Source organism: Zonotrichia leucophrys, chromosome 5, assembly GCF_028769735.1.
Source record: "Zonotrichia leucophrys gambelii isolate GWCS_2022_RI chromosome 5, RI_Zleu_2.0, whole genome shotgun sequence".
Lineage (NCBI taxonomy): Eukaryota > Metazoa > Chordata > Aves > Passeriformes > Passerellidae > Zonotrichia > Zonotrichia leucophrys.
Window position 1 is genome coordinate 24,092,942 of NC_088175.1, and position 23,040 is coordinate 24,115,981.

The 23,040-nt window shown below is 35.8% G+C and overlaps 1 protein-coding gene across 2 annotated transcripts in view; it reads left to right on the top strand.

Annotated features, from left to right (window-relative positions):
* The window catches only part of STXBP6 (syntaxin binding protein 6), a 98,436-nt gene that overhangs the window by 63,090 nt on the left and 12,306 nt on the right, over positions 1–23,040 (top strand). For both annotated transcript variants that reach the window (XM_064714878.1, XM_064714877.1), the window contains exons 3-4: positions 10,461–10,591; positions 12,390–12,555. In XM_064714878.1, coding sequence (XP_064570948.1) covers positions 10,461–10,591; positions 12,390–12,555 — 297 coding nt within the window. The remainder of the gene's footprint in view (positions 1–10,460; positions 10,592–12,389; positions 12,556–23,040) is intronic.

Genomic DNA, 23,040 nt, shown 5'->3' on the forward strand with positions numbered 1-23,040 from the left:
GAAATTGGTACAAGCAGCATAAACTTTTGTGCAGAAAGAGCAGAGTATTAGATTCAGATTAAATCTCTGTTAACAACCTGGATGCTTTCAAAGACTGTCACCTACCAGTGGACTTTTTTCTTTCCCTGAAGATTGAGTTTGGATATCTCTGTTAGTCCTGAATTGGACTTTTCTTTGAATGACAAGTACAATAAATAAGAACCAGGATGCTGTTAAATGCAACACATCTAGTGAGAGATGAAAGGTTCTATAAAAAAAAACAAAACTTGATTTTATACTTGCTCCCTAAAAGTATTGCCAAAAGTATCTCTGCTCAATCATAAATTAGTTGGTTATCTTTTCCAGAATTTAGCAGTGTAGTGTGTCAAGATTGGAACAGTATTATGCTGTGAAAGAAATTGTGTTTGATTTTAATTTTCCAGAGTAATATCCCTTGTGAGGAAGTCTGACAGTCAAGTGTTACTTATTAAAGTTGGTATTTGAATCTTACTTTGCTTTTCAGTGGTGGATGTTACATGTTAACTATTGGATGGACATGGTTTTATTTGGTGTGTTTCTGCATCCTGGTGTAGAGTGGGTGGAACTGATATGTTCTGCTTTAGGTTAAGTGTGGCAAAAGGTGTATGAAAGTGAACAAAAATTACCCATTTTCTCAAGATTTAGACAACAAGAATGGTGAGCCTTCTCAACAGATTATGGTAGATACAAAAAGTAGCCTCATTTAGGGTCTTCCATTTTAAACAAATCAGAATAATTATTTTCATCTGGTCTAGTTTGAGCCTTCTAGTGTCTGGCTGGAAGAAATCAAATGCATTTTCTATTTCAAGTGTGTTTCCAGAGTTTCTTGTGAAACATGTAGCGTGGTACATATGATACACTCTGTTACCTCCAATGCCCTGCAAGGGACTGAAAAAAGTTGGTCAAAAGATGATAAAATGCCATGAGACAAAAAAGCTGCAATGTCGCATTTCATTTTTCAGGTTGTGCTTGTCTTTCAGTCTGCTTGTGTTTAGAGTTCATAAATTCAAATATATAGTTTTAGAAAACCTGCCAATATATTTGTAGGTTTTTTCACATTTTTACAGTCTTGCCAGGCACGAAATTTGCCTTATCATATGCTGGTCTGCACCTCAATTTCTATTTTAGGAAAGCTGAAAATCAGTTAGAAGGGTTAAGTACAGGGAGATGTAATGAGCAGTTCGTCCACTGTAAAATACTCTTGTTGCATTTTGGATGAATGCATAGTGACAAAAGTAGGAACAAGCCTTCAGGACATTATAGTGTTGCTTGTAGTATCAGTTCTCTCGATGCTCAGATTGTTGCTCAGATTCTTCATATCCAGACTGTGATCTTATGGCCTTTTTCTTTTTCTTTTTCTCCCTCCCCTCTTTAAAGTCATTTTACTGTACTTCTAGTTTGGAGAAGTGTCTGTCCTCTAAATGCTAATATGGTTTAGGGCTTTTTTGCACTATTGTAACATTGTATTTTTTCTCTCCTGATATATGATTTATGGAGGAGGTTTTTTTAAATTTGACTGCAGTACTACTGATGTTCTCTGTAGAACCACCCACCAAGACAGCAGGCAGCTCCATCCGTTGTAGACCTTGTACCAACATTCACAGCATGGCTGGAAGCTAAGGGGGCATGTCTGGTGTCTCAAGTTCAAACTGCTGAGTCCTAGATAGTGAAACTACTTTAAATATTGAGATTATAGCCCTCTCTGATCCAGAATTTTTATATGTTTCACGCTTGTTCTTTGGGCATTTTTTTCTTCTTTCACAGACAATCTTTCAAAGTGTTGCATTTTTCTGCTTCAGAATATTTTAGTCTTAACCTTTTGAATGTAGGAGAAACCCGGATCTGAGGAACAACTCTTCTTTTTTCCTGCCACCCATTTTTAATTTGGCTATAAATATAAATGTATTTCTAATACACAAAATCTGCAAAAGAGAATAATTTGATTTTCCCCTCTCAAGGGCTGTTATTAGTGTACTGTGTCCAGGAACACTATGGATATTGCTTTAAAAAAAGTATTCTTCCCTCAGTGTAAGTTTCCTTTACCTTATCCTTTGTGTACTGTCAACTAATTTATACTTTCACTGGCTCTTTTCTGGTAGGAAATTGGTCCAATTCAGTCAGGCAAAACACATGCTTTCAAATAATTCATGCTTATCTACTTGGGCAGATAAAATCCTATTGCTCAGGTACTTCAAAACAAAATTAACCAAGCAGTAGTGCTGTTAACAGACATGAGTTTATTTCTGGCTTCATGGCAGTTTATTGTTTCAGACTGGATTTTTTTGATAGTTGTTACTTTGTAGAGTGAAATTAGAATGTACCTCTCTAGTAGTAGCTTCTATTGTTGGTATTTACAGACTGAACAAAATTAGTTCAGTCCACATAGACCTATTGAATAATACTTCAGTATTGACTTGGACTCCAAAATAAAACTTTAAAATGTTTCCAAGCTGAAATTTATTTTCTTATTTGGCTTTATATCACATTTCAGCTGTACCTTTAGGTACCTCCCCACTGATATATTTCTGGGGTGTTTATTGGTTTGGGGATGTGTGTATGTGTGTGTTTCAATTTCTTCATAGCTTTAAGTGGTTGAAGTCTGACAGACTTTTTTAGTTGCTTATATTGAGATGTAGATGTTTTCATAGCACCTGTATGTAAAGGGTTCTTAGAATTCTCTCAGACAGTCTGAGTTACAAGTGCATGGAATAATTTGCCCACTGCTGTTCTGACTGAGGCCATTGTATTGCAAAAGCTGGGGATTTTGTCTTGGATGACTGTAGTAGCCCTTTCTTACATCTGCTAATGGAAAGTATGTTTTTTTAGTAGCAGTCTCATCTGCTGTATTTTAGGCCATTGATTCATTGCAAAATCAAGAAAAACAGAGTTTTCTAAGTAACTTTAAAAGCTCCAGTAAGCCCTCTACCCTCTTATAACAGGATTCTCTTAGAATGTAGGATCTTAAAAGTTGTTGGCCAGTTTGTTTCATAACCTGAAGCCTCTCAAGTTATTTGAGCAAGCTTAGAAATTGAGCACTATTTGTTAAATACCATTCTCCTTGTATGAGTTACTGAGTAACAAATTCAGGCTTTAATTTTCCAGAGCCTCTTCCTGCCTCTCAGGACACTTGCTGTGAAGTTCAAACATTGTTTTCAGGCTGGTGAGGTAATTCCTAGTGTACTCTCTGCTAAGGATGCACATCTGTTAACTTGCATGGGAATTACGCCAAATTCCACTTAAGTTGAAAAGTACTTTTGTGCTATTGATTTTAATTGGTTCCTCACAGTTTCAGGTGCTGAAGTGACCAGAATGTGATAAAAGGACGACCCACACATGTATTAACTATGGTTTGTGTCTTGAGCCTTGATTTCTAAAATAAATTGAAATGAGATTTTCTGCAGTGTGCATACATGCTTACAAGGTGATTTTAAAGTATGCTTGCTGTTCAGCAAAGACTTTGTAGAATGCTGCCTTCCTTTTAAGGAAAGGGGAGCAAAGAAGATTGAAGGTATAAGTGATCCAGAAAAATAGAGTGAACTGAAATTCTCAATCACCAAATATTCTCCAGTTAAGAGAAAAGACTCTACCATGCCAGGACAAGGTGAACTACTAAAATAAAATGCTCTAGGTCAGGATCAGCTGGAGGTCTATTCTGATTGAGAGGTCCCCTGATGAAGATTTTGGTGTCTGTGTTGTGAGAAATTCATCATTCTTCCCTGGGACATGGCTTGAATATCTATTATCTTCCCTAGAGTGACCCTGCTTTGGTAGATCTGCCTGAGCACCATGCTGTCCTCTCAACTAGGTTTTAACTAAAAGCACACACAATAAATCTGCTGGTTTTGACTAGAAGTATCTTGAGTCCTCAGATGCAGCTGACTGTGCACAGGAAAAAGGAGGTGGGAAAAGTTTGAAAGTTGGCTGCTTTGCAATATAAAGTAGTAAAAGGCAATTCAAACAAAACCTGGAAGTTCAGTCATCATTCTGGAAGTGAAAATGTGTTTAATAAGATTCCTTTGCGGATATTTGCAGTTAAGCAGAAGCTTTCTCTCTGGTGACAAAATGAAGTCTGCCATTCTTGCCACTGTTACCTACATTTGTCTATATAACTCCCACTATGAAAAGCAGTTGCCTTGATATCAGTAACTTACACTATATTGCTGTAGTATTTTAAGAATTATTTAAGCAAGTTATTAATTTAAAACTGAAAAATTTCTATACTTATAGCTTTAAAATTTTGGTAGAAACAAGAGATGAGTCTTCTGCAATGGATATGGATGATGAGGGGTTCAGGTGTTTGAATAGTCATAAAGTTTGTTTTTAAGGACAATTATTTACATAGTTCTGTGAAAAATAAATGGGGGAGGGGGAACCAAAGGCAAGGCATTCTGCCTCTAAGCAGCAGTTTTTTATTAATACAGTCATGTTGGAAGACTCTCACTTCAGGCTTATAACACTTCATGGTGTCATATGCATGAACAAAAAATTGTATTTTTTCATTGCAACTCAAACCAATTTATTTTTTTTTTTCATTTAAAGTCACCAGAACACTTTTTTATCTAGTCCTTTATCTTGGGAAGATACAGCACATATCTTAACCTGTATTTCCAGGTTAACCAATTTTTTTAGTATTGATTTTTCTTTTTCTAGTCAACAGATAAAGATAACTTGCTTGTAGAAAGAAAATTTATTACTTACAAATGACTTCATTTCAAACAGTGTATGAATATACATTAATTAAGAGAAAGGCATTTCATAGATTTTTATCCTGAAGCATGAGTCTGGCAACTTATGGGCAGTGATGCAGTAGAGCTGATCTAAGCAGGCAGATGATGCATATTGTTATCTGAACTACTGGGAAGGGCTGTGGGAAAACCAGTATGTGTTTAGACTTAAAAGTAGTTTGCCTCTTTTGTATCTGAAAGCTTCTCTTTCTTCCAATTTGATGTCAAAACATTATGATGTGCCTAAAGAAACAGAAGGAATTAATGTTTGGTTACACTGCTGTGTATTTAGGGCCATTTACATCCTCATGTCCTATTTGGCAAGTGGAGAAGGTGGGACTGTGCTGCTTGTCCCTGCTTTCAACTCCTTAGATCCCAGATGGTGAGAAAGCAGCACTGTCAAATGAAGGAAAGAGGAAATATGGGCAAAATAAAAAAAGAGATGCCATTCTGAGAAGTCAGGCCTCAACTTAGGAACATTTTGACCAGCAAGCGGGAATTTAAACCTGCCCCAGTTTTAGCTGGTTTTGTTTATTTTCAGTGAGGCTAGCTGTCTTTTGCTGCAAACATATCCTTTCTTTTCTCTGTACCTAAAAAAAAAAATTAATCCTGGAAGTGGCAACATAAGTCTGAATTCTTTTTGCCACAGTCTTCTCAGAGCATCCTTTTGTATTATATATAGATCCTTGAGGTCTAAGAAGTGTGGCAGGTGTGCAAGAGGTAATAGTTGGACAATCACAGTGGGAAGGCTCAAAGTTCTAGAATTAATTCAGACTGCACATTAAATCAGTATTAGTTGAAACTGTTCTGAGAAAACATGAAACACTACAAGTTTTGGTGCTCAAACTCAGAGCTGGAGTTGATAAGTAGCAAAGCAGATTGGAAACAGTTTTCCTAAAATTCACACGGTATACTAAGACAGTTTCATGTATATCTGGCTCTTACTCCTCATGACCTAAATAAGTCAGAAGGCACCTGTTTGCTCCATCTTGATTCTCAGCTTTATTTTTCTGATTGTTGGAAAGGTATTGTAGGAAAATCTGGAAGTTGCCTGCCAAGACCATACTTTGGGGACCATGTGTCCTGAACAGTAGTAGCTTGAACTACCTTGTAGCCTTGCAGAACAGAATAATACAAACTTATACCATCATATGGGTTATGGCAATGTGTGTGTGTCCTTTCCCCTGCTTAGTCTTCATTTCCTTGCTTTGGGAAGAGTGTAAGGCTTTGAAATGAGGGGAAAACAATTGTCAGGTTGTCTTAGTGACAGCAAGACCTTCTTATACTGAAGGAATAGAGATAGATCATCTTTTCTTTCCTTTTGCTTTGGAGTTATATAGGTAAGAATAGCAAATGGGGGCCAGGCCTCATAGGTATCTTAATGCCTTTTCTTCAAGCCTTTGTATTTTGACATTTGAAAGAAAACCCAAGAAATACTTCTTTCTCAAACTTCTGGGGCATTTCTACAAGTTACTTGTGCTTTGTCCTCTGAGACAACATTGCAGAATTGAGTAGCAACTGGACAAAGATACAAAAAAGTCACCAACCTCACAAAGTCTTCCATCATAAATTGCTGTAGCTGATTTCTCACATTTTCTTACTTCACTGATAACTCTATGTTGCTTAAAAAGAAGAAATCTTATTTTCATCTATGACATGCAGAAATGCTATATGAACCTACCATTTATTGATGGCTTCCAAATAAATGTAATTGGTCCACACTGCTACAGCTTGTTATTTTGAAGGCACAGTGTTACAGTTTTAGAAAAAAAGGCAAAGCAAACATAAAAAACCACTTAAAATTGAAGCATAACTTAAATATTGGCTTTTATTAAGATAGATGATGATTATGTAAGATCTTAGCAAAAATGCCTAAATGATTTGTTGGAGAGGGAATACGTCTAGGTATATGTAATTACTTCCACATTTTTTCTTTTTTTTTTAGAAAATACTTTTTACGTGTTTGCAAGATAACTCCCACTCAGTGGCTGGTGAAGTGCTCTAGTTTTTTAAGCAATATAATGAGCAGCTAGTGAGGATGGTTTTCCTGGCTGCCAAAGGGTTTCTCAGTAGTTACAGTGACTGCCATATTACTGTCAAGCTGTCATGGACTAAGTGATGGCTTTAAAGCATGTTTGGTGGGTTCATGAGTAGCTGATTTTTTGAATGCTATAGAAATGCTAATGTTTCCTAAAATACTACCACACAAAAGGTGAAATGCAACTAGATCTGTTTGGCTGTGCACAGTAATCATGAGTGTGAGATGTAAAGGAGGAGCTGCTGTTTTCCCAGGAGGATTGCACCATTTATTTTAAGACTGAATTTCTGCTTAAGGTGATGACATACCCATGGTCCTTGTAGATTCCTTCGTAGAGGAGTAGCCCTCTTGGCCTCTCCCAGAATTATGTGGTGGATGATACAGAAACAGTCATCTGATGCTTTTATAGTTCATCAATAGCAGGCATTTTTGGGAGGTGATGAAGTTTGGAAATCTAATGTAAATCTTTCACTGCAGTACAGAGCACTAATGGCTCCAAATGAAGACAAAGCTGCTGTTTATTGATTATTAAAAGTGCTATATAAAGAAGTTTGGAAAAGTAGATTTTGGATGTGTCAAGTGAACCAGTTTCTGGAGATGCTGAGATTAGACATTTAGTGTTTAAATATCATCTGTAAAATTTTATATTCTCACCTTGAAAGATTAATACCCCCTGTTTCCAAGAGCATTTAAATGTATGTCATGTATAAGCCTTCAGAACAATAGGAAGTTTGCTATATTAAAGTTTAAGGCTATACATTTTGTGATTGGTTATCCATGACACTGAGAGGGAAAAACATATAGTGCTTCCTGGTGTCAAACCCTTTGTTTTGCAGAGCTGATAGTGTTAATTATATGTGTGATTTACATGTAGTAGGCACAATTTTTTTTTTTTTAAATACATATCTCATTTAGCAGTAGATCATTGCCCATTTTGCATGGAAAGAGAATAATCCACAGGCCATAAAAGTTGAGCCACTGTTAAATAACCTTCAGTTAGTACTGATTTGTAGAAGATATGTGAAACTTGGTCTAGTAGAATGCTGTAAAGTGTTTGAATACAAACAAAGAGTAAATTTAGGGAAGATAGGCACATAAACTTGTACAGTTTTTGAGTCTGTTTCACACTCACTGTTGTGTAGGTTTGAAGTAGAAACAGAACCTGTATATACCCTGTAGGTATAGATAGATTTCCTGACACCCCTAACTTACTGGGATTGTTACATTTTGGATGCATGGGCCATGGAGGCAGCAATGAATCTTTAATACTAATCTCACTTCTTAGTAATAGCAGTCTTTGCATTTCAGTAGTCATTGTGGTCTAATTTTGCTGCTACCTTTCTGATACTACATTGATCTTCTGTGTTCTGTACTATTTGATGTAAGATTCTAATCACCTACTTCACCCTGCACCAGTTTGGCTCTCAGTGCTTCCACTGTCAATGAGATTTCTGGCAACTTGTTTGCTACATTCTTGTCAATAGGCTGATCAATATACTGAGTCCAGCTGTGCTTTCTATTCCAAGGTAGCTTCTTAAAAATAATTATCTCCCTTGTGGAATGCTAGTATCTCTTTTATCTTTTTCCCTGCTGAAATTTCCTTGGAATGAATTTTCTGTTTATGAAGTTGGTGTTAGGACTTTCACAGACACACTCAGAACTGAAAAAATCTAAATCTGAGATACTGAAAAGAGCTTTTCGTATTAATCTGCGTTTGCTAATGTATTCCAAAGTACATTTAACAACAAGACACTGATCTGTGCGTTTTAAAATTTTCATCCTAAGAACCAATATTAACTTTTTAACTTCATTGAATGATAAGGTATTACATCAGTATTTACTTAGTGTTTAACTGTCTTCTGAGTGCAGAAGTGCATCCAGCACACTTTTTCAGAGTGGGAAGCCTGTTACTTTTCCTGGATATCTGGGCAAATGGGGTGCACAAAAATAAGCAATCTTGCTGTTTAAGTCTTGATTATATTAGAAGCTCTCTTTGACTGCCAGCATCTAAAAGCAGAGAAAAGCAACTTTTCCAATAATACTCTTATTTGGTGGACCATATGGGTAAAATTATTTTTGGAAAGAGTTTAGGTAGGAAAAAAATAGATGACACACCAGCTTTAGTAGATTATGCAATACAATGATTATACAAATTATTTCTTCACTGAAAGTGGAAATGTGTTTGGGAGTGACTTAACGTACAGCAACAGAAAACTGACATGTAAATAAAATACACATTTGACTACAGAAAGTGTCTAAAGCTACTTATAGAACTTCCATGGGGTTACACTGATTAAAAGAATATTTGTTTAGAGAAAACATCTAGTGCAGGAAGTCAATTTTCCTGCTGTTGAAAAGCCTTAAGTGCTCTTTGAAAACACGATTCTGACTTAATGATACACTAATTTGAGCATTGTATTGCTTTTTTCATTCTTTTCCAAAATCAGTGCAGTCTTCTTTTTTGTGGTTTTTAACATACCTTTTGTTTATAATAAATAATATTATTATTCATGGTTGTTGTTTGTGGTACCTAATATTTGGAAGGGAAGATGTAGAAAAAAACTTTAGTTCCTTAATTCTTATACCTGTGTTTTTCACAGACTATTGTCTGATTTGATGGATTTGCTATGTAGTAAGCACATGTAACTATATTTCTTGGCTGGCAATCAAATGTCACAAATGTTGGTGGTGTTATACAAATATGTCCTACATGTACCATGTTGTGAAAAGACTGGAAAAACACTTCATATTTTTCAATCAGCAATATGAAATTTAGTCTAAAGTAACAGGTTTTTTTAATAAGGTGTATATACTTACATGGTCATGTATTTGGGGTTTTTTTTCCTTCTCTGTTTTCCTAAATTGAGAGAAAGAAAGTATTAATACTCAGTGCTGAATATGAGACACCTAAGCAAATTGGCATGGGGGAAAGAGAACAGTAACGTAATTGATGGTGCATTTTTCCTATGAGGAAAATCTGAGAGAACTGGGTTTTTTCAGCCTGAAGAAGAGAATGCCTTGAAATGACCTAATTGCAGCCTTCCAGTACCTGAGAGCCTACAGGAAATCTGGAGAGGGACTTTTTACAAGAGCATGTCGTGATAGGGCAAAGGGAAGTGGCTTCACACTGCAAGAGAGTAGATTTAGGTTCGATATTAGGAAAAAAAAGTCTTTACTGGGAGGGTGGTGAGGCCCTGGGATAGGCTGCCCAGAAAGGTGATCAGTGACCTGTCACTGGAGATGTCTAGGACAGACTGGATGGATCTCTGAGCAACCTGACCATGGCCGGGAGATAGGAACTGGGTGATCTTTAAGGTCCCTTCAAACCCAGACCATTCTGTGATTGTAAGAATGAAATGGAAAGACCTTTGTTGTAGTGCTGGGTGCTGGGTTTTTTCCGGATATTAGTAACTTAAGTTGATAATGGCTAAAATATATCCAATTTTGAGTACTAAACAGCTTGTTTGGCATCATACCACCATTCTGAGAATAAGGAATATGCTTTTCAGTATGTTATCCTGGAAAGATAATTCATTCTGCTGTCAGAATTGGTGACATGCATCTGCTTCATGAGACGCTGTAGAAAATACACTAGCAAAACAACTACTGATAAGTGAAGTAAACAGCATGCTCCTGAATCACAAAGCCCATTTCAGTTATATGTTTTTCTATATGTTCAGTGACAAACAAGAAACCAGCCCAAGCATCTATTACAAAGGTGAAGCAATTTGAAGGCTCCACGTCGTTTGTGAGGAGAACGCAGTGGATGCTCGAGCAGCTCCGCCAGGTCAATGGTATAGACCCTAATCGGGTGAGTTTGAACTCTTTTGTAGAGAATGAAAATTGAGCTGTTATGTAACTGATTTGGGAGCCAGGCATTCTTTCTATTCAAAGGGTATCTGGAAATATCAGATACAGGTTTAAGTGCAAATTCTCAAAAAAAGAAATAGCTAAGTGGGATATGTGAAGTAAATTTTAATGGGAAACATAGGAGGAGACTAAAACTCGGTCATATGGATTTTTTCTTCTTGTCTTCCCATACTTTCCTTACTACTTTCTCTTTTCTTTGTAAAGAGCAGTGTAAGAGCCTTGTTTGCTTCAGCTTTAAGCCTCTTGGGGTCTACTTTGGCATGCAGCTGTGCTATGAGATAGAGCAATAGGTAGAAGTACAGAGGAGGTTGCTGAGATTCAAGTTTGTGAAATCTTGTGAATACTGCATTTTTTCTAGGACAGTCCTTTCCTCAGATATTTTGTCATTCCTTATCTTATGCTAGAAAATGTGGTAGTGTCCTTTAGCTGCAAATGGCAAGGGAACACTGATTTAAACAAAAAACTACCAAAAATAAAATAAAACAAATCAACCCTATATTAAATAGCTGTGGAATTATTCCTTTAATTTGGGCTATGCAGCTCACCTTGAGCTATCTCAAGATGAGGTTGTACGAATATGTCTTAGGCTTATGAATGCAATTCTCCAGTACTAAAACAACATATGTAGAAGTTTAAAATGTGTCTCATATTATGTACTCACAAAGTGATTTTGTGGTTCTTTTTATAGCAAAATATTTTTGTGACTAGCTCCCTTGTTTCTTCAAAGCTGTGCTCTGATCAGCCGCCTAAGCATCTTAACTATGGTGCACCAAATTCTATCACTACCCAAGTCTTGGTTAGTACCTAAGTCCCTAGTACCAAGTCTAGTTACTACCTAGACTTGGTACAAAAAAGAACCCTTTGGCCACTGCCCTATGAAATGCAAGGAGTGGAATTATTTTTTCTGTGGGTAAAGGGACTATGAAAGCAAGTGAAATGACAAAGAGGTAAGGGATATGAGTTTTAGGTCCTTTTACAGCATCTGCTATGCAGCTAGGTACATAACAGATTGAAAGTCCTACCAAGCTCTTAAGCTTAGAAATGTTTCCTTCAAGCTCATCTCCTTGTGAATTCCCAGGGTTATCAGCTGGAAAAAAACATTTACTAGATCAGCTTGCAAAGCAGTGTTTCCCAAATATTAAATGTATAGCATGATTCTTGCATCAATTCCTTTTATTTTGGCAGTAGAATCTGGTATAGAGCTGCACTGTGATTTGTTCTGGGAGTGGCCTTTTGCTCATGTTATCCTGAGTCCTTTGCAACACTTCAGGAAAATGCATTAAATACGATAACTAGGACTTGTTAATTGCTTAGGACTTAGCTTATTTGTTTGGTTGAGCATGGAGAGCAGATCCACATCCTCTATAACATAGTGTGACCATGGATTTTGTGTTGAGAGACATAAATGCTTGCATAATATAGATGACACAAATAACTGTATATCTGAAGACAGCAATGGCTTCTTCTGAGAATTTGGCTTTTAATTTTTTTATCTAAAATATAATTCTTTTTCAGATCTTTTTGTCATAGCTGACTATTCCTCATTAAAAATAACAGTAAAAAAGCCTTCCTGCCTGTTTGGTCTTTTTCATTCAAAAATATGGAGTAATACCAGGATGGTTATTAGTTGCATGACCTTTCTGCTTTTTGCAATACAGTACGCTTCATAAAATATCTTTCTCTAAATCATTTTTAAAACAGGTATAATAGTAGTCTTCTTTTTTTTTTTTTTCTTCTAGGATTCCCCAGAATTCGATTTACTATTTGAAAATGCGTTTGACCAATGGGTAGCAAACACAGCTTCAGAAAAATGCACATTCTTTCAGGTTCTACATCACACTTGTCAGCGATACCTTACAGACAAGAAGCCAGAATTTATCAACTGCCAATCTAAAATTATGGGAGGTAAGTGAATCAAAGCTTAATACTTTGCAGCTGGACATGAAATTATTTGCATGTGATTTATTCTGTGTTCAGATAATCTTGCAGCCTAATGACATCTTGAAATCATGGGTCTGAACATGCTAACTTAGCAGTAAACTTCTAGGCTTCAGCATTTCTCCACCAAGCACCACTTCACACTCTTCTGTTACCTTTTCATTCCTTTTATATTAGCTACTGAAACTGATAACTATTGATTGACAAATTTATCTGTATCTGTTTTCTTTTAGTGTCTTCTCAAACTAAGAAAAAATGTGCAAAATTTCTTGTGTGTTCTCTCATTCTTACCTTTTCCATGTGAATAGAAGTTCTTTGTTTTCTTCTTGGTGTAGTGGTGAGGAGGGAGCTGCATTAGTGGGAGAAGATATACTCTACAATTTTTCTATTTCATATATGAAGTCTCATGTTGGTTATCTGTTTGCTAACTTTTCTTACTTCATTCCTTCCTGCAAATAAGTTGTTACTAATAAAGCAAAACTCATTTTGCCTTTGAACTTGTTATTCTTTTAAGCTTGACCTGTCCAAAATCGAGTTTCTGATTCAACTGACCCAGTATTAAATTTATCCTGAACAAGTGTCATCAGAGTGGAAAAAACTGCCACTGAAGTTCATAAATAGATGTTTAACTTCTACTTTTTCGACACACACTAGACTCTACCGTGTCCCATGAAGCACACCCAAATTCTACCTTTGGCAGCTTCCTAGATAAAATGGGAGTATTCAGTAATCCTCTAAAAGCAGGTGATGACCATTTCCATATTCCTTGCATGCCATTCTGACTGGGCACAAGTCTGGTCTGTGTATGTACACACACAGTGCTGCATACAGACATTGTATAGGAACTAATGAATCTGCTCATGGATACAGTCCTTCTGCTGTTCTTCACACTGTCAACTTTTCCCTCCCACTGGGTGATACACTCTGGGTAGGTTTAAATTTGACAGAACCTGTACAAACTGTAAACCAAATAATAGTTGACTGAATCTAAGTGACTTGCTGTGTCAGCGTCACTGAGCCAGCTGTTTGTATCAAAACCCATTTAGTCCAAAACCTGAAATACTAAGAGGATTTTCTGGAATGTATGTTGAAATGTGTTGTCTAGCTCAAATTCATCCCGACTAGAGAAAGTAAGGTCCAAATGTAGCCAAGCAAACCAAAGAACATAGACCTGAGGATATAGTTTGAACTATATTAAATCCAGTTGAGAATTTACAACTTGGGGTTTTTTGTTGTTGCTGTTATGTTGGTGTTTTTTGCTAACTAGTCAAAGCAGTGTATTCAAATCATACTTAAATCTTAGTGCAGTCAGATTTCAAGGCTTGTCACTTCATCCCCTCAGCCAAGGCAGCATAACATTTAAAGTGATATTCTTGTGAACTTTCTGGGGATGTGAAATTAATACTTTTTCTTTTTGATGGTTTGACAGTTTAACTTCTAATACTCTACAAAATTTTTTTAAAATAAATTATTAGAATATATATATGCGTGCATTCACATGGTTTTTTAAGTCATTATATAGATATGCTCATCTCTAATAGGCATTAGAGGGTAACGTGTATCTTGTAGCTAATACATATTTTCAAAAATAAAAAAAAAAATTGCCACCAAAGAACAGTTCTTCCTAAGTGGAACTGAAGATGAAAGAACTTGAAGGGATTGTTTACAAGCCTACTTATCTTATTGAACCTTGTTCCTTTCTAAAGGATAAGTGTGAAGAAAGTGAAACTCGTGCTACTCCTGTTTCTGCAGGAAGTGCTTAGGAGGTTAGCTTTAAGTAAATAAGGGTGTTCTGGTGGAACTCCAGATCCTCTTCATGGCCTTCCTCCTTTTACCTCCTTTCTCTCTCTCACACAGATACCCATGCATTTCCCCCTATAGACCAGAGCCCTGCTACTGACTCTCCTTCTGCAGAATCATTTTTTGCCTTATTTTCATTTGTGTGTCATATAATTATGGTTTGCAGAGTTAAATAGGCTAGACTATTTTCTGTAACTTGATTAATGACATCAGTACTTGCAGCAATAATGAGAACTGACTGATGGTGTGGGTGCTAATTCAGAGAACAAAGAAAAAATTCAAGTTTAGGCAGACTGTAACAAGATTCCTCCTACAAGTGTCTTAAACTAAATATTTCAGGTTTGTCTTATGTTTAGAATTTAGGTAAGCCCTGTCCATAGCTTACATGCATTCTGGATGTTATTGTGGAGAAGAAAGGCAGGCTTTGGGGCTAGAGGCCTTTTTTGACTGATTTTTCCCCTTGTGTAAATTTATACCATACAGGTTCTGATACTGGAATGTGTGTAATTTGGAGTATCTTTGTGTTATGTTATTTGGTGGCCTTGTTAGTCAGGTTGTATTGCTTTTGCAAAGCAAAGTTGGAGATGGCTGGTGTGCAGAAACCCTTAGAGGTTGTGTTCATTAGAACAGCTTGATTCTTGACATAGCATTAAACTGACACTGAGGATGCATTTGGTTCTCATTTCTGGATAGGACCTTGAGATACAGTGATTGAAACTCTTTAGAGATTAACTCAGCCCTATAATAAAGAACAAACATTTGCTGCCACCTTTAGATGCATATTAGAAATGCATTTGGTTTTAAGCTTTGTCCTGCCTCTACACATTGATATTTAACAATTGTTCTGCTGAGTTAATCAAAATATTCTTGGAAACCCAAAATGATGGCATCTTTACCTTTGTGACCTTTTCTGTAGGACACCCTGCAGGAGTTATTAATGAATCACTATGTTTCCTCCAAGAATAAAATGCCAGTGTGGGAATGGTAATGAGTACTTTTCCCATACAATATTGCTCATCTTGGCTTACCACATTTGTGACCTGCTAAGCATAGTTTGCCATACACAGCAAGATTAATGACTGACCGAAGGAGACAAACAAAAACTTGTGTTAGAAATTGCCCTGAGCATCCTGGTCTAGTGGGTGGCATCCCTGTCCATGGTGGGGGTTTGGAAATAGATCCATCTTTAAAGTCCCTTCCCACCCAGGCCGTTATATGACTCTGTGAATTAGGATGGGAAAAAAGACAATTGTTGCCCTCCCTTCTGTCAAATACCTGGTAGTTGGTTGTTTGTTTCAGTTCTCACCTGAAAGACATTGAAAACAATGTATATTTGAACATACTACTCTTGCAGACATTCCCATGTAAATTAATTCTGATGGAAATGAATTTGACCCCCAAAAAATTAAAAAACGAACAAAATACAATAACAACAAAGGTGAGTTATCTGCAATATCTGTTGTTTTGGTGGTTTGCTGTTTTGAAATGACCAATCAAATTTAGCCATGTTCCCATACGGAAACAATTTTTTTTTTCAGTTTATTTAGGTTTTTTTTGCCAACATATACCAAATACTCAGTTATTATCATTCTAGAGATTAAAATATTAGAAGTGTTTTCTGCTGCCTAAGACTATTTCAGATGCTTGCTCTTATGTCCTGCATATTCATGTCAAGATTAATTCTGCTTTGCAGTTTTACTTAATTGTATGTATTTTACTGATCTTAAACACATAAGCCATGTATTGAGATTCAAATTAATAAGAATAGTTGAGATCTTTTTTGAGATAGAAATTTGGCATATAATCTGAGCTCTTAATTAACTTCTAAAAGAGGGAACTTGTAAGGAAAACAAAAGTACATTATGTTTTTGCAAAATCTGTAGGGATACATAAACTGAGAAGGGACATTTGTCATTATAAAGGTTGGTTCCTTTTTCTGATACGTATCACTCTGAGACAAGGTAATGTAGAAAGCATTAAAAAACATCTTTGCTTGACTTCTGAAGATTGAAGGTTTAAGTAAGATGTTCTCTTCAAGATGCAGAATATTGCTGTTTGCCATAGAAATTGCTTGGTTTTTTGTTTTTTTTTTAATCTAATTGTTAGATTTTGATGTTTACAGAGCCAGACTGGGGCTCTGTGCTTTGTTTCTGAAAGTGTCTTTGTTTCTCTGTGCTTTGATTCTGAAAGTGTCTGATTGGTTAGACTGTCATTTGGTATAAATCTTAATTATTATTGAAAATATTGCTTAAGTTAGAATTAATTTTATAAATGTATTAGATTAGAATTAAAAGTTTTACAAGGTTAAATATATTTTTCCATTTGGAAAGCGGGTAAAGATTGTGTTAATCTGAAATTGATCCTAGTTAGGTATTTCCTTAATGTATAACTAATACACATTATACAGTAACAACCTGTCCTGGCATCAATGCCAGTAATTAAGAACATTAATGGGAGAAGATAAGATTTTCTGTAAGGAATTTGTGACCTGTCCATTCATCTCTTAATCCTTGTTCTGTATATTCTCCAGAACTGCTAGAAATGTAAAACATAATTGCTTTTCTGTTTCTTTTAATGAAGGAAAAAAAACAGTCCTGGGTGACAGACAAATGAAATCTGTAGAAGGGAAAATTATTTCCTAATTTCAGTAATTTGATTAAACTTTAATATTGTATTGATGTAGAAAGGCAGAGACATCAAATGCTATGATGGTGTTGAACCCTGGAAGAATCCCAAAGTGTGTGAATGTATTTGGCTTGGAAAACTATAAATAACAGCCTTTTTCTTTTTTTAATTTGAACGTTTATTAGCACTCAGACCAGATCATGACCAAAAAAAAAAAAAAAAAGTATAAAGAAAATACTTTTTATTTTTAAAGAATGTATTATGTTTATGTATTTTTAAAGAAAATACATTAAAAAAATACCCTTTTTTTATGAAAATCCTACCTGTGACAAGGGAAACTAGCCTGGCCCCATGTTGTGTTACAGGGAATGAACACTAGAGATCACATCCTCCAGCTGCACAGTTAAGAGGAAATACAACTGCCTGGACTCATAAACTAATGATGATATTGATTAAAAGGTTGCAACATGTTTCAAATGCTCTCTGCAGGTAGATGTTATTTGCTGTGCTTTCCTATAGAAAGTTGATGATAAGTAAACTGAAGGCTGGTGTTTTTCTTCTTTACTGGATTGGTTTTAGCACACCTGAGTTATGACACGCTCAGTTTGTCAGTCCTGTCTGCCCCCCTCAAGGACTTCTTGAGGCACTTCTTACCCAGAGGTGGAATTTATCTTCAATGTAATTTATGATCATAGTGGCAGAGCTATTCACTGCCAGTTTTACCCTGATTTCTTTTACTAAGATATCTTTCACTGTTTTACCTCACCTAGCTTCATTAGCTTAGTGTTTTTGATAGATTTTGAAGGTGTAAGTCTGATTTACACATACTCAGTATGTTTATACTTACATAGATAAATTTTTATATGGATAAAACATTGGCTTAGGTTTGAATATATATTTTACAGCATTTGGAATTCATCAGTTTTTGCCTAAAATGAGATGGATGTCAGTTCTGTTTTGTGCTGCTGAGCATTACTTGGTTGGTGAAAGCTATTTTCTGGTCACCTTTGTGTGTAACCAAGCAAGACCAGACAGAGTTTTTTGTCTTATATAAAACTTCCTTTAATCTAGCTGACCTCTGATGTGGAAAGGTGATTGTCCGTGTTCATAATGACTTCAGAACTGTTAGAAATGTAAAATAGCATTGCTTTTCTATTTCTCGTAAAACCAACCTTGGTTGATAGACACATTGGTAAAAGGGAAAAACCCACCACCTGAATGCCCAGGTTCAAATGTTTCAAAAACCTGTTTCAAAATCTAAAATCTTCCTTTTCTGTTCCTGCAACCTGGTATTTCCTATGTTTCAATGTTGGTTCACTGTGAGATCATTTAATGCAGCGTTTTTCCCAGTCTGGAAAGTGAATGCATCTGGTGCATCAATAGTAATAGCTATTCAAAGTACCTCTATGGAACATAGTTTGTTGAATGAACCCAGATATATTTCTCAATATTTCTGAACTTCTTAGACCCTTGAGAATAATTTTTGCATAAATTCTCAGGTTACTTGAGTCCAGAAAACTCAAGTGAAGCATTAAATAACAGTTTTTTCTTAATGACATTGCTCTGAATATTTGACCTTGTCTTGTTTGTAAATCACACAGCCACTCGCTCAAATATGTTGCTGAAATAAGCAAACATATATTGTTCTTAATGAATTGCTGCAGTTATAATTTTCTTATCTTTTTGAACTTTAATTCTTTCCAGTCTGTCAGAAAGGATCTGTTTAAAGAATCACTTCTTGATCTTCTGATGAAAGTCCTGTATACTGTGTTTTTTCATTATCAGTCTCTGTAAAAATTATAAGGCACTGGCATTACTATGAATCAGAACAAAGTCAGTAAGAAGTGTGAATTAACTTGTACTTGTTGTCCAGCATTGTCTCCATTCCAAAAATCATTCTAGACTTAGTACATTGTAATTCCTCATGACTAGCAGGAATTCATTAGTGTTGACATTTTCAGTCTTCTGAACTTCTTCTGCTGACACAAGTAGGATCAATTCAATATGTATAATGGCTCTCTTTCTACTTCGATAGCATAGGTCATTTCTCTTCTGAAGCATTTTAGAATTTTCTTTATCTTTCACAGTTCCCATATTGACATAAGAAAGTGGAATACCTTGTTTGGATAGTCTTATTTGCTAACGTAAGAAACGCTATAAATTTTTTTACCGCTGAGCAATAAAATGATCCATATTTTCATCTCTTTCCTCCATTTCAATTCTGTGTACATAATTTATTTTTTTTAAGTCTGTTGGCAATGCTGATGCTTAAATTAGCCCATTTTAATTCTAACTCTCTTTTCCATCCCTTGATATTGTCATTCTATCTTAGCTTATTTATATATATTCAGCGTCCACATTGGAATAGAATGTTAGTCTCTACTTTTCTTTGAATTCAAAAAAAAAAACTAGTTTTTAAGTGTCTGGGTTCTTTCATTTGGTCTCCAAATGTACATGTATATGAAAGTTTGCTCCTAACCCAGCTTTCTAAGCTCTTCAGATTTCTGACATTGAAGAGGTAAATATAAGATATAGAACTGTAGACCATTTTTCTAGGTAGCAGAGAAAAATCTCTTCCAGGCTACTTAAGCCATTTGAAAAGTAACTCACAGAATTTAGTTTCAGTGACTTGATATTTTGATATTTATGGATTAGCATTATTGTTTAATATAAAATATTAATAAATAGAACACAGTGTGTAGTCTTGGTGATGTCTTAAGGTCAAAGTGTTGGATTTTTCAGAATTACTTACAAAAGGATTGTTTCAGAAGGCCCACTGTGTTATGATAGTAATTTCCTAAGTAGGTTATTTATTGATTTTTCTGTCTCTTTCTTCACAGTATTTAAGCTCACTCATAAAATGCAAAACAGATTGGATGTACATCACTTTCACTCACTGTGGACTTTATTGCATTACATATTTTTCTTCATTAAATAATATATAGTGATGGATCTGTATAACATTTTCTGTTCCCTCTCCACTGCCAGGCCACTAACATCAAATGGATTTTTTCAATGTTTGCTTTTATTTACGTTTGGCAGAGATACAAAATTACTACCTTGACCAGGTGCTGATTTTGGAAATCAGTAGATACCCCCAGTTTGCACGCATGTATTAACACTATTCTTTCTGTTTCCTTCTCCCTTCCTTCCTTCTCCTTGAAGGCTGGTGCTAAGGTGGTGCTTTAAAGCTGGTTATTGATTTGGTCAGGAGGGTATGGAGTGTGAAGTTCTCTACAGTGTTGACTTAAAGGCTGCCAGTTTGGAGAATCATTGCTGGCTTGGACAGGTTTTTAGTAGCATATGCTTTCATAGCATAGCAAATTAAGGTGTTTCAGACTCCCTTATCCCCCTTCAGGGACCATAGCAGACTTCTCTTTGTTCACTTTGAGCTTCAGCTCACGGTTAGTTGGCTGTTGAGTACCTGGATACTGTGATTGCTCTACAATTTTTTTTTTTCCCCATCTTAAAATGCACCTTGCAAATCTAAGGAGCTGACGTGGCTAATGAGAGCAGAGGAAGAAATTTATCTCTGTTGTCAATAAGGCTTATCTTGTTTTGTTGCTTGCTAATGAAGATGCTGAACAGTCAGGATGACCATTTTGCCTCATATATCCTCTGTAATTAGTAGGACCTTTTTAAAAGTATAATGTTGTGATGCACAGTGTTCTTTGTTATTGTTAGAAATAACTTGCAAGCATCTGTTTAACTCCCAAGGTTATAGGTATTATTTAACTACTAGCAGGAATAAAATACACATTTTCTTCATATAAGAGTTGAGATAAATTTGCCCTCTTTTTGTACTAAAAGTACAAGATGTCAGATACACAAAAATAAATTGTGGGCAGATGTAAATAATGTTCAGAAGCAATGAAGTGACTAACTCTAGGGTTGTATTAGAACATGCTACAGTATAAAATATTTTATGTTACTATGACTGATATTATAGGCTTTATTTCATTGCAAATCAGGAAGACTGAAAAGTACGGGTCAAATATGAATAGTTTTACTGAGGTTTAAAATGCATTCATAATATACTAGGTTTGGGTTTTTTTTCCTTTTTCTGTCTTACATGCTTTGAACAAAATACCAGATTAGATGAATTTTTAAGTCTCTTTGCATCAGCATAATACACAATATTTACCTGCATTTTATATTTAAATTTGTTCCTGACCAGTTTTTGTATTGATGGATATTAAAAGATCCAGACGTGTCAGAAGAAATTGCCTAGCCCACGTGGGAACAGGGGAAAGTACTGTAACCAGTTTAAATTTGGGATCACTTCTTACTCTGAAACCTGCATTTCTTTTCAGGGTAGAATAAGATTTTTACAAAGGTGGAACCATTGATTGTGTCCCTTGGGAGTACAATGATTCTTAATGTTGCATGATTTGTAAAAGCTTAATTCAGTGCAGAATATGTACCACTTCATCAAAATAGTTACCAGGCTTTTTGAAGGCTATAAACTTTCCAGATTCAGGTGCAAAGACTTACAGAAATGTTTTGTTTACTTTCAAAGAAAGTGAAAGTCCATAGCAATCCTGCTGTCCAGGCTGTGAGACTTCTAGATTTTATGGTCAAATATAATTTGGGAAGTAAGTTATGTTTGAAAGATAAATTGAGAAGTTGATGTTCATATTTAAGTTCAGATTCAAGTTTTCAAAGCTGGAAATCCAGTGAAGATTGTACTTGCTATAAATGTTCTCTCTTTCAGATCACTTAGGCATTCTTTCTGGATGATAATTTAAATATTGAAATTATCTAGAGAACATTCAATTTGTGTGGAATTCATTAAGTTGTAAGAGTGTATCATCTTACAGCATTACAATCACAGAAGTACTGTTTCTATAATTTTCTACTTATTATCTCAAGCTGTTTAATAAGGCTTTCACATGGCTGTTTAAGAGAGGTCAGTGAGAAATGTTTTTTTCTGTTTGGGTCTTTTTAGTAGCTCTTCCCTCTTTTATTCAAGAGAGCTCTTAACCAAGGCTGTCAGCGCAGCACCAATATGCATGAAAGGATGTGTAACAGTGAAGAAGGAGGGGAATAATGTGTTCGTCCCGTGGACCTTCATAATCAGCTGTTGTGTTACAGATGTGATGGAAAGCCATGGGTTAATGTTAGTCTAGGAAATGTAACTCTGTGGTAATGATGATTTCAACAAAACAAATGTGCTCAGCAAGGAGAGGCAGCTAATGGATGTGTGAGGTAGACCATCGGTTGAAACTTCATCAGTTGATGTTGAAATAATGTAGCATCCTGAGTTAGATTCTTAGACTTCACTTAATCCTTTATAATTATTGTGGTGTTTCTTGGGTATCATTCCAGACTAATTTGCTCCTTATTGTGAGCAGTTTCATGACAGTCTTAGCAGTAGAAGAGGTTTGCCTTCATGTCTTCAGTGCTGTGTTGTAGTAATGAGCAGCTCTTAACTTTTTTTTTTATGGCATAACTCTTTCTTCCAACAAAATGTATGATTTTGATTGGTGAATATAGCTAATGTGTGGGAGTCACCTGAACCTTGACAGAAACTTTCAGATCAGCAAAACTTGTAATTGCCTCTTGAGCTTTCTGTGGTCACTTGTTTCATTCTAAAGTGTTGTTTTCAGTGATTCGGTACAGTTTGGAGGTGGAGGAAGAGATTGGGTTTTTGTAAAGTGCTGTCTATAAGAGCAATGTTCAAGCTGGTTTTTATTGACAATGGTTGATTGAAACAGATGAGAGTAATGTGCATAATTAGCAGAAAAAGCTATTCAGACATAAACATACGTCAGTCATACCAGTCTTAGGTGATTGGGATGGTGCTAAAATACTGTCCATATAGCTCCTGCATTTCCCTGAGGAAGGGCTGGCACAGCTAGTTGCTCTCAGGTCCGATGCTGCATTTTTCATTTGATGGTTTGCAGCCATTGCTCTTGACTGATTTTATCCTGACCTTGAACAGTTCTTACTCAGTTTTCATTCTTACTCATGAGCCATAACTTTATTTTCAGTTTATGTGGTAATAGAAGTTGGTGATTTTGAATA